Genomic DNA, 12,936 nt, shown 5'->3' on the forward strand with positions numbered 1-12,936 from the left:
TTTGTGTGGAAGCATCTAATATAAAAGCCTGAATGTTGGAAACTATTATATTTATTCATTTTTTCATTCATTTAGCTATTCACAGCACTGGCAAAAAAAAATCCCACCATTCAAATACTGAAAGCACAAACTATAGTCAAACAACTCTGGTTTTGCATTAAAAAGTCAGGAATTCTTCTACTTACCTTTTCCTGACAATGAATCACGGCGGTTCTGTAGATAGTACAACAGCTGTTCTACCTCACTTAGTTTCGAGGGATGAATGAGCTTACATTCTTCAACCACCTTCCGTGCCAGGGAAGTTATATCTGTGTTGGCATTGAGACTCTTAAGACGAATGCTGCAAGCATATCAGAATTTTCCAACTCAGGTATTATTAAAGTAAGTGATAATTTAATGTCTTTCAAATAATTTATAAAGCATTTAAATGCACCTGACATAGACTCTTTTAGCAAAATATAACGAAGTATTAGACATAATTAGGCTTAGAAAAATGCAAAGCAATGATTTTCTTTCAACTAGACAAATGAGATAACAAAGGAAAAATAAAATCTACATCTGACTCTTCTAAGCAGGACAGCATATTCAAAGATTTAGCTTTAAAACAGTATTTCTGATGTAATATATATAAAGTCTTTAGTCATTATTGGATGTGAGAATCCATACTGCCAAAAATGAATCATTTTCTTGACCATATTCACAAGCATTTAATTTTTTTACTTAGTGCCAAGATACAATATCGATATTGTATTCAGATTCTGTTATTCTGGTGGAAATTAAATAGAAGGAAGAAGAAAAAAAGGCAAGACACATTTTAAGACCTATATGAGGAATTCTGGGGAACAACTGAATATATTTTATACTTGTTAGTACATTAAAAAATAATAGACCAGCTTCTCCCTCCTTTTAAATTTAGTCCAGGAGATTCATTGGAAGCTCAACAAGAGAACGTTGTTCTGAATCTAGAAACAATTGCCAATTTACACGGAATCATGGCACCAGGGAGAGCTATGAAGACATAAAATTAGGTTCAGGGTGAAGACTCAAACTGGTGGCAAAAGACTCTTTCAAGCAGATGCTCTCACGCAAGTCTTAGCTTCAAAAAGAGAAACATAAGGGGCTAGCCAGTGGCATAGTGATTGAGTTTGTGAGCTCCACTTTGGTGGCCTGGGGTTCACAGGTTCAGATCCTGGGCGTGGACCTAGCACCACTCATCAAGCCATGCTGTGGCAGCATCCCACATAAAACAGAGGAAGACTACCACAGATGTTAGCTCAGAAACAATCTTCCTCAAGCAAAAAGAGGAAGATTGGCAACAGATGTTAGCTCAGGGCAAAGCTTCCTCACACACACACAAAAGAGAGAAACAGAAGAAAGCAGCCACTGTGCAGGATTATTTCTTGGTGAAGATGGCCAATTTTTGGAGCAACATCAACGTATTAGAGGCAGCAGGGACAGAGAGCTCAGAAAAATGCCCTGTATTCAGCATTTGTGAAATCATTATTCAGATGTAGATGATCTCTCCTGTAATAAGTCCAATAGAATGACTTAGATATTATTCCCAGCTATATAGCCATCCCCAAATCTGCTCCTCTTAGAATTCTACAAGCTACCTAATACCCTTTAATAAATTCCTTTTATGCTTAAATTTGCTATAGTGGCTTCTAATATTTGTAACAAGAATCACAGCAACACTCTGTCCCTTTATTTTTTCTTTAATCAATTTGGCTGTTTATGCTCCTACCTTTTAAGTCTTTTAAACTGTTGATTATATTTTTGTGTAATTTTAGCCGCATATGCGAGGGCAGAGATAGAAAGGAGAGTACACTCAGAGAAAAACTCTCAAAAGACCTCTCTATGTTTAAATTTAACAAGAAACTGGGAAATCTTGACAGTTTCTATAAATCTGATTGAAAAGAGGCACAACAGAAACTCTATAAATATATATTTTAAAAATTTCTTACTAGTCTTCTTTAGAGCAGTTTTAGGTTTACAGAGAAACTGCAGAAAGTAGAGTTCCCATACGTATATTTCCATTACAGCTGCCCAACCCCCCACGCCCTGCCCTATATAGTTTTTTCTACTATCAGCATCTTGCATTAGCGTGGTACCTTTGCTACAACTGATGAACCAATACTGACACATTATTATTAACTAAAGTCCACAGTTTACATTAGGGTTCACTCTTTGTATTGTACAGTTCTATGGGCTGTGACAAATGCATCATGCCATGTATCCACCATTAAGATATCATACAGAATAGTTTTACTCCCTTAAAAATGCACTGGGATCCAGCTATTCTCCTTCCCACGCCCTGAACCCCTGACAACCTCTAATCTTTTTTACTTTAGTTTTGCCTTTTCTAGAATGTCACCCAGTTGGAATTACACAGTATGTAGTTTTACCAGTCTGGCTTCTTTTACTTAGTAATATGCATTTAGGTTCCTTCATGTCTTTTCAGAGCTTCATAGTCGATTTCTTTTTAGCACTAAATAATACCTGACTCTACGGATATACCACAGTTTGTTGACTCGTTTGCTTATTGAAGGGTGTCTTGGTTGCTTCCAATTGTTGCCAACTATAAATAAAGCTGCTATAAACATTCATGTGCAGGTTTTTGTGAGGACATAAGTTTTCAATTCATTTGGGTTAACACGTAGGAGCACAACTGCTGGATCGTATGGTAAGCCTATGTTTAGCTTTGTAAGAAACTGCCAAACCGTCCGCCAGAGTGGCTATACCATTTTATATTCCCACCATCCATGAAAACGTTCCAGTTGCTCTACATCCTCACCAGCATTTGTTGCTGTCAGTGTTTGATTTTACCCATTCTAATAGGTGTGCAGTGGTATCTTGATTTAACAATGCAGATTTTCTATCTTTTTTAGATCTGTTTTTCAACCAACATATATATTAGCAATCTGATTCATCTTTCTCCCCATCCAAGATAACAGATTTTCTTCTTTTAGTGTCTAAGTCTCTCTCCTAAATCCTTCCCTTATTATAAAAGACAAAGCAAAAACAGGTAGTACCAGAATTTTTAGGAAATGTCAGCTATATGTTTACTGATTATTCCTATAATAAAAAAATAGAATCTTCATTAGGCAGTCCATGCCTATTAAGAACACCAACAAGTCACAAGCAAAACACCTATATTATTTTGGGACTATAACCCTCAGTTTCTTATAAAGAAATCATCAGAAAACCGGGACTCTGTTGAAGATAGGCTTATACATTCCTTTGTCCAATAAGGGAGAATGAAATATAAGATAGCACTGACTACCCTAATTCAATGACAGTTTCACTTCATACTATCTCAATCTATATGCATGTCCCCCTCAAAATCCTCACCTCCAGCTGCCATCATTGATAAAGCATCTTGAACTATCAACAAACCATATCCTCCTATTGGTGCCACAATGATTCCTCTTCAAATCTTGTGCAGCCAGAGTTTAGTATCACAAGGTTGAGTTACTCAAGTTTTTCCCTTACTGATGTTTAATTCCACTTACCGTAGCCACAGTTGGTAGTAACTCTTTCCAGGTGGCTGGCTCTCTAGTGAATGTATCCCTTGTCTAGAAAGCCTGCAGATTTTCAAACCTTAACAACATTCTCTTATTCTAGTTGAATAAAGCTACTGATTGCATTCTTAAGAACTAAAAACTAAATTTCTCTCATGAAATGTGGATGTATTAGGTTCTAAAGGCAGACTCTGATATGTTAGCGTTTCTTTGGAAATCAAATTAATAAGATCTCAAGAGATTTTCACATGTTCTCAAGTGTACAAGACTCAGGCAGCAATCAGAAATACACAAATGGAAGTGAAAAAGTGTGATAAAACAAAAAGTGTGAGCATGTGAATTAGAATCTACAGTGTGGGTATGTGTGTATGCAAGTGTATTTCTCTTCTAGTGGATTATCCAAGGACTCAGTTATTTTCAATGAATTATCTGTGTAACTTAGTCTCCTTCCAACCCAAATAAGAAGATAGATTAGAGATCTTAGTAAGACACTAAGCAGCTTCTCTTTTCAGGGTGCTATACACCAAAGTTTATCAGTTGCAGCGCTATTAAAATTTTGGGTCAAATAACTGGTCGTTTTTAGGTGGCTATCTTGGGCACTGTAGGATGTTTAGCAGCACACTGGCCTTTATCCACTAGATGCCAATAGCTCCCCTCCAGTTATGACAACCAAATATGTCTCCAGGCATTGCCAAATGTACCCTGGCAGAAAAATCACAACCAGTTAACCACTGCTATATATTTAAAATAAAGTGCTTTTCAGTGTGCTAAATACTATCACATACACTGCCAGCAGCCTGAATATACTTAATACTACCCAAACACACTAAAATTCTCTTTAACTAGTTCCCAAATCCAAACTTTTCAAGGGGGGAAGAAGGTTGGGAGAGAATACTAGGTGATCTCAGACCTTCTCTATTTCCACAAAACTATGGAAAAAGGGCAAGATCCTCACCAGGACAACTGCAGAATTAAAGAAAAAGGCCAGTTCCCAAGGGGTTCTGGGAGATCTAAGCTCATCTCACTGAGTCAGAAAATACTTGTCTTATTACTAACATCTTTCAGAGGGCTAGATTTTTAAGAGATGAATTCAAGGTGCATGTCCCATTTGAGAATTTTGGAAGTCATACCCCTCTCTGCAATTCTAGGGAAGAAAGAAGAACACAGGATCCCCTAAAATACAAATTTCCTAAATTCAGCTAAAAAGTCTCACATAAACATATCTTTTATAATTGATTTCATAAGTTGTAGTAGTTTATATTCTATTATATGCATTTACTAAATGGGATAAATCAGAATAAGTATTTTTCAGCAGGTTTCCATTATGCTTACATAAACACAATTTTCTCTGGAATAAATATACTCCATATTTATAGTCTAAAATAGTCTCCGTTTCACTAAGATGAAGTATGTCTAAAAGAATGCCATAACCATTTATCATCTATGCAGATTTAAATAACATCAGATTTGTATAAAGTTTGTATAAGGTTCACTATTTTCAAAATGTGCACAAATGAAGAAAACTTACATTTTTTGGCATTCCTTTCGTTCCCCCAACATGGGATCCCCCATTTCTCCAAGAATGGTAGCTTCCACTTCATAATGAACAATGAGTGCTTTTTCTGATGGATGAACATCAATATTTCCTCCTTTAACTTTCCTATATATAAAATAAAAAACGGCGTAGCTAGATTACAAACTCACAAAATGTCCAGGGTTTTTATCCAGTTCCTAGTTCCAAAAACATGTGGGCTGGATTAACATATACATTTAAATCAGATTTACTCTTAACTTGGGCAGAGAAATAACTCTTTTTCTCCAACTCTGTAAACTCTGTACTATACTTATAATTCTTGGTCTTGCAGAAAGTACCTTTATGAATAGTTGCACATGGGAAAAAATACAATTACCCAAAGAATCATTCATAAGAGCAAGTGAATGAAACAATTAAGACGGTTTTAGAGAATAACCTCAACCAAAAATCAGCAATTCAAAACCACAAACAGCTGCCCCAAAATTTATATTAAAAAAAACCCCTGCCCAATAATTAGCCCATTAACTGTATCACAGAATGACATAAAGAAATTATCTAAACTGCAGTATTTATTTTGGATCATCTTATATAAGTATATAAACTGCAGCATCACTATCTAAATCATTCTTCAAATAACACTCAAATTACACAACAAAAAAGCATTTATGGGTTATGTTCTATAGTTACATATCTCAAATTATAGTATCATTAGTAGTTTCCATAGAAAGGTTGTATATACTTTGTCCTCAAGCCCCTAAAGTAAACGAATACATTTTTAACTGTAAACCAATTTAAAAGTAAATCAATGATGAATTAATCACTACTTGTCACTCGACCACTTTGGAACGTGATAAAATGAGTTGTATTAGAAGAGAATATGCAACGGACACAAGCGAAATTTCCCACTGTGGTCACAGCTAGCTAGCTAGCTAGTGGGATCTTTTAGACTGATGATAAGTAATATAAATATGACATCTTAAATTAATTCCAATAATCAGAAACTCAAAACGTTTCCTTCAGTTAGGAATAACTAGCTTATTATGCATATTTTCAAAGTAATTTTTGATGATTTTTTTCACCAGACTTCTTTATGAAAAGAAGGGTAAGGATCTGAAATCCATGTTAGGATGCTGATTAAGAGTCAAGGGTAGTAAAGATAGGGTAGGAAATCAAATATACCACTGCCAGAGTCAAGGTAGGTCAGCAACTAAACTGATAGTAAGACTTATGGAACAAAGCTTGCAAGGAAGGAGAGCAGTTAGAAACCAGGCAGACCAGTAAAAATTAGGGAATTAGGAAATCGGATATATACACACATATTAACCAAGATGGTGCAGATTCCAAAAGCTAAGACCAATGGATACAACTTCAGCTTAGCAATCAAAAGCTAGAGAAATCACAGGAATGAAAAGAATAAGGAAAGCTAAAAGAACAGATGTAATACAGCACTACAGAAACTATATTAATTATAAAGCAAAGTAGTTATTTGCTTTCTGATGAGATGGAGAGCAATCCCAGTACTGAACTTCATATATAGAAGGGGGTAACTATAGCCAATTAAGTGAGAATTGTAAAGATAAAATATAGGTGCAGATCCAAAGAGTAGCCTCCTATCACCACTTTCAAAATGGGCCTTCCACATATTAACAGCTAGGAGAAAAGCATAATTCTTGTCCTCTGGTCTGATATTTTGCCTTTCTCCAAAGAAATCAAATAGTTTAAAGAACCTCACCATTCCTTTTCAGTTTTTGTTTGCTTTTTGTGTGTGTGTGTGTTTTCAAGGAGTAAGCTAATTAAACTTTTTAAATTTCTTTACCACTAAAGCAATTTATGTTTATTGTAGGAAAAATATAACACAGAAATTAGCAAAGAGAAAAAATAAACTCAAAAGCCTAGAAGAAACCAACTTTGCCATTTTAGTACATATACATCCAGATATTTTTCTATCTATATGTAAACAATATACAACCAGAGAGTGGCAGCTCTAGAATTTCTTTATAGAACAGGCTTAAGGGTAGCAATCTGATAGAGTTGAAATTACATTTGAATAGCACTTTACATAAGATTGACACAAGTATTAATAGTTTATATCAATGTAGGGGCTGATGGAGAGTATGCGATGGTAAACCCCTCCCCTGTCCCCCTTGGCAGTGCCACTGAATATATAAAATACACATATTACAAACTAGGTCCATATTATACATACTATGTAGTAGCATACTTTTATTAGTATATAGTGACTTTATCAAAGAGAATACTTTGCCTTTAGAACTGCATACACTCACATTCCAGATACTCCATTTGTTGAACACCTTGATTATTTCTAACCTATGTTGAACAAAATTTACAGAATTCATTTACAAAACATTCAAAATCATTGCAGGACACTTGGCTGATTTACAGAGTAGTTCTTTAAGGGCTCAAAATATTTTGTAATTGTTACTTTATATTTATCTATGATATAAATATTTTTAAATTGACAACCATGATTTCAAATTCTATTTTGGTTGGTAAAATATTCTAGCTTATTTGGATACAATTATGAATTACATCTGCACGCAATCTATGAAAAGTATGTACTGGCTGTTGATAGTTGATTCACTAACATCAAAACTGACTTTAGTGGAGCCATTTTAAAATGGAGTTGGAGCTGCCTTTACAGAGAAACTGCCTTGTTGTCTTGAATCTTGGACTGGGCCAAAATGGCAATTGTTTTACAAACAATTGTTTGAGAAGTCAGAGGAGAACCAACATCTTGATCACAAAGACTAATGACTGTGAACTTTCTAAAGATAGAATCAATAGTCAATCAATGTTTACCCAAGACCAGCTCTCTGCCTCCAATTTCAATTATAACTCTTTGTAATACAAACCTCCCTTCTTTCTCTTTAAAAGCCCCTGACTTTTACTCCCTAGCTACTATGTGGGTTTCTACCTGGATCTGTGTTCCCAGAAATGCAATTCTTTGATCCCAAACAAACGTTTTGTCTCTTAAACTGGTTTCTGTTTGAAGGCTGACAATAAGAAAACTGTTTTTACCATAACAATGTGTCTCACCAGAATTTATATTTGTATCATCACTACAAAATAAATAATTTTATCTTAAATGTTGACTATCAAACTGAATTTCACATAGCCTACATAATGAAGTCAGATGTTTAACTACTGAGAGAATGAATCCAAATGTTTTACCTGGGATCCATGAATAAGATGAAAAAAATTTAACCCATTATTGGAATTGACTGATTTTCTATTTGAAGCATCTTATGACACTGAAATTGATATCTTTTAACTGTCTGCAAATTTCTTCTACTAACAGAGCCTTCGCAATATCAGCCCTACTTCACTTTTTTTAAAAATGCACAAGAAAACTGAAACCAAAAATGTGCTAAACTCATTTAGAAAATAGGTTTTTTAAAAAATCTCAATGAGAAGTCATGCTTCACAGAATGATATAAAATACACCTTCTATAACTACATGTGATAATTGTTACCTCTGGGCATAGTGTTCCTAACTGCTAACTTCTGAAGTATATCCTGATCTTTCTAGACTTCATGTGGTTGATCCTATCATCATAATCTCCAAAATAGATATTAAATGCTGACTAACATTGTCTTATACCTTCCATCATCAGTTTTCTAGAGAAACAAAAATTCAGCCCTTAATTTTTCATTAAACAGGTACTTTCTAAAAAATTATTGCTCTCATAAGGATTTATTGCAGATTCCTGTTCAGATGGCAACATAGCAGGATCCTGAACTCACCTTCTCCCACAGATCCACTGATCCTACAGCTATATATGGAATAATTTCCTCTGAACAAATGTCCAAAAATTAGGTGAGCAATTCCTACACATTGGGTGAATGAGAAAAAACCCATATTGAAGCAGACAGGAGAAGCTGAGACACAATCTTGCCATAAACCCCACCCCCAGCACAGTGAGGCACAATTGGGAAGGAACTCACAAACCTGACCTTCTACCTGAGGAGTGAAGGGTTTGAACCCCAACTTTTAATCTGGCACTGCAACTTTTAAGACCTGCACTTGAGGGATGAGCCCCCAAAACATCCAGCTTTGAAAGCAAACTGGGCTTATGTCCACGAGACCCACAAGGCTATAGTAAACAGAGAGACAGTTCTTAAAGGGCTTGTGCACACAGACTCATCCACCCCAGTGCAGAGGCAACTGACTGAAAAGTGCCCAGAGTCTCTGTGAAAGAGGCTTATTTGCTTATCTGAAAAGCTTAGCCTGAGGCATCTAATATAACACACACCGACCAGCCCTCTTTGGGAGCCACACCAAGACATATTATAATAAAAGTATCAAAAGTTAAAGACAAAGAGAGAATCTTAAAAGCAGCAAGAGAAAAACAACTTGTTACATACAAGGGAACCCCCATAAGACTACCAGCAGATTTTTCAGGAGAAATTTTGCAGGCCAGAAGGGAGTGGCACAACATATCCAAGCGCTGAAAGGAAAAGCTGCCAAGCAGTTTTTACTCAACCCAGTGAAAGTGTCATACAGAAATGATGGAGAGTGAGTTTTCCAGACAAGCAAAAGCTAAAGGAGTTCATCACCACTAGACTAGCCATACAAGAAATGTTAAAGGGACTTCTTTAAGCTGAAACAAAACGGCACTAATTAGTAACGGGAAAACCTATGAAGTCTCACTAGTAAAGGTAAATATATAATAAAATTCATAATAAACTAATGATGTAAGGAAGGTAGGTTAATTACTTATAAAGGTAGTATGAAGGTTAAAAGACAAAAGTAGTAGAAAAAAGACCTATAAATACAATAATTTGTTAAGGGACACATAAGATAAAAAGATGTAAATTGTGACATCAAAAACACAAAACATGGCAGGAAGAGTAAAAATGTAGAGCTTTAGAATGCGTTCAATCTTAAGGTGTTAAAACAGACTGTTATAAAAGTAAGTTGTTTTATGTAAGCCTCACGGTAACCACAAAGTAAAAATCTATATGGATGCACAAAAGAGAAAGAGAAAGGAATCTAACATGGCGCTACAGAAAATCATCAAATCACAAAGAGAGCAAGAGAAGAAGAAAGGAACAGAATTACAAAACAGCCAGAAAACAAGGAGCAAAACAGCAATAAGTACCTACCTATCAATAATTACTCTGAATGTAAATGGACTAAATTCTCCAGTCAAAACACATGGAGTTGTTGAATGGATAAAAAGACAAGACCCTTCTATATGCTGTGTATAAGAGACTCACTTCAGATGCAAGGACACGCAAAAACTGAAAGTGAAGAGCTATAAAAAGGTATTCCATCCAAATGGAAACCAAAAGAAAGCTGAGGTAGCTATACTTAGACAAACAGACTTTAAGACAAATACTGTAATAAGAGAGAAAGAAGGTCATTACATAATGATAAAGGGATCAATCCAATAAGAAAATATAACATCTGTAAATATTTATTTATACACATAATACACACAGGAGTATTATGTGTGTATACACATAATATACAAATATACAAAGCAAATATTAACAGACCTCAAGGGAGAAATAGCATTTCAGACAGACAGATAGATATAACAATAGTAGGGGACTTTCATACCACATTTCATCAATGGATAGATCATCTAGACAGAAAATCAATAAGGAAACATCAGCTTTAAACAACACATTAAACCAGATGGCCTTAACAGATATAAACAGAACACTCCATCCAAAAACAGCAGAATACATATTCTTTTCAAGTACATATGGAACATTCTCCAGGACAGATCACATGTTAGGCTACAAAACAAATCTTAATATTTTAAGACTGAAATCATATCAAGCATCTTTTCCAACCACAAAAGTATGAAACCAGAATCAATTACAAGAAGAAAATGGGAAAATTCTCAAATATGTGGAGATTAAACAACATGCTACTGAACAACCAATGGGTCAAAGAAGAAATCAAAAGAGAAATCAAAAAATACTTTGAGACAAAGGAAAACGGTAATACAATATACCAAAAACTTAAAGAATGCAGCAAAAGCAGTTTTAAGAGGGAAGTTAATATAGATAAATGCCTATATTAAGAAAAAAGAAAGATCTCAAATAAACAATCTAACTTTACACCTCAAGGAACTAGAAAAAGAAGACCAAATGAAGCCAAAATTAGCAGAAAGAAGGAAATAACAAAGATCAGAGCAGAAATAAATGAAATAGATATTAAAAAGACAACAGAAAAGATCAATAAAACTAAGAGTTAGTCCTTTGAAAAGATAAACAAAATTGACAAACCTTTAGCTAGACTTACCAAGAAAATAAGAGGACTCAAATAAATAAAATCAGAAATGAAGGAGGAGGTATTACAATTGACACTACAGAAATACAAAGGATCACAAGAGATTACTTGTAACAATTATACATCAATAAATTTGACAACCTAGAAGAAATGGGTAAATTCTTAGAAACATAGAATGTATCAAGACTGAATCATGAAGAAAAAGAAAATATGAACAGATCAATTACTAGTAAAAAGATCGAATCAGTAATCAAAAAACTCCCAACAAACAAAGTCCAGACCCAACAGTTTCACTGGTGAATTCTACCAAACATTTAAAGAAGAATTAATACCAATTATTCTCAAACTCCTCCAAAAAACAGAAGAGGAGGGAATACTTCCAAACTTATTTTACAAGGCCAGAATTACCCTGATAGCAAAACCAGACAAGGGTGCCAGAAGAAAAAAAATTATAGGCCAACATCCCTGATGAATGTAGATCCTCAACAAAATACTAGCAAACCAAATTCAACAATACCTTTAAAGGATCAGAAACCATGATCAAATGGGATTTATTCTAGCAATGTAAGGATGGTTCAATAAATGCAAATCAATATGACATATCAAGTTTACAAAATGAAAGATAAAAGTCATATGATCACCTCAATAAACGCAGAAAAAGCATTTGACAAAAGTCAATACCCATTTATGATAAAAACTCTCAACAAAGTGGGTACAGAAAAAATGTACTTCAATATAATCACATATGACAAGCCCAAGCTAACATCATACGCAATGGTGAAAAGCTGAAAGCTTTTCCTTAAAGATAAGGAACAAGGCAAGGATGCTCACCCTCACCACTTCTATTCAACATAGTATTGGAAGTCCTAGCCAGAGTAATTAGGCAAGAAAAAAAAAAATCCAAATCAGAAAGGAAGAAGTAAAACCATCACTATTTGCAGATGACATGATATTGTACATAAAAAAACCTAAAGGCTCCACCAAAAAACTGTAAGAACTTATAAATTCAATAAAGTTGCAGGATACAAAATTAACACACAAAAATCAATTGTTTCTATACACTAATAATAAACTATCAGAAAAAGAAATTAAGAAAACAATCCCATTTACAACTGCATCCAAAAGAATAGAATACCTAGAAATAAATTTAACCAAGGAGGTGAAAGATCTGTACATTGAAAGCTATAAGATAATGATGAGAGAAATTGAAGAAGACACAAATAAATGGAAAGCAATTCCATGTTCATGGATGAGAAGAATAAATATTGTTAAAATGTCCACACTACCCAAAGCAATCTACAGATTCAATGCAATCTGTATCAAAATCCCAATGGCATTTTTCACAGAAAGAGAACAAACAATTCTAAAATTTGTATGGAACCACAAAAGATCCCAAATAGCCAAGCAACCTTGAGAAAGAAGAACAAAGTGGAGGCACCACAATTCCTGATTTCAAACTATATTACAAAGCTACAATGATCAAAACAGTATGGTATTGGCACAAAAACAAGATATGGTATATATATACATGAATTATTCAGCCACAAAAAAGAAAAAAATCTTGCCATTTGCAACAACATGGATGGTACTTGAGAGCATTATGGTATGTGAAA

General features: G+C 34.5%; 1 protein-coding gene across 8 annotated transcripts in view; it reads right to left on the reverse strand.

The window, feature by feature from the left end:
- Positions 1-12,936, reverse strand: part of KIFAP3 (kinesin associated protein 3) — a 176,194-nt gene that overhangs the window by 129,028 nt on the left and 34,230 nt on the right. For all 8 annotated transcript variants that reach the window (XM_070591042.1, XM_070591044.1, XM_070591043.1 and 5 more), the window contains 2 exons: positions 5,050-5,181; positions 186-340 (listed from right to left, as the gene is read on the reverse strand). In XM_070591042.1, coding sequence (XP_070447143.1) covers positions 186-340; positions 5,050-5,181 — 287 coding nt within the window. The remainder of the gene's footprint in view (positions 1-185; positions 341-5,049; positions 5,182-12,936) is intronic.

The sequence above is a fragment of the Equus przewalskii genome, chromosome 23, assembly GCF_037783145.1.
Source record: "Equus przewalskii isolate Varuska chromosome 23, EquPr2, whole genome shotgun sequence".
Classification (NCBI taxonomy): domain Eukaryota; kingdom Metazoa; phylum Chordata; class Mammalia; order Perissodactyla; family Equidae; genus Equus; species Equus przewalskii.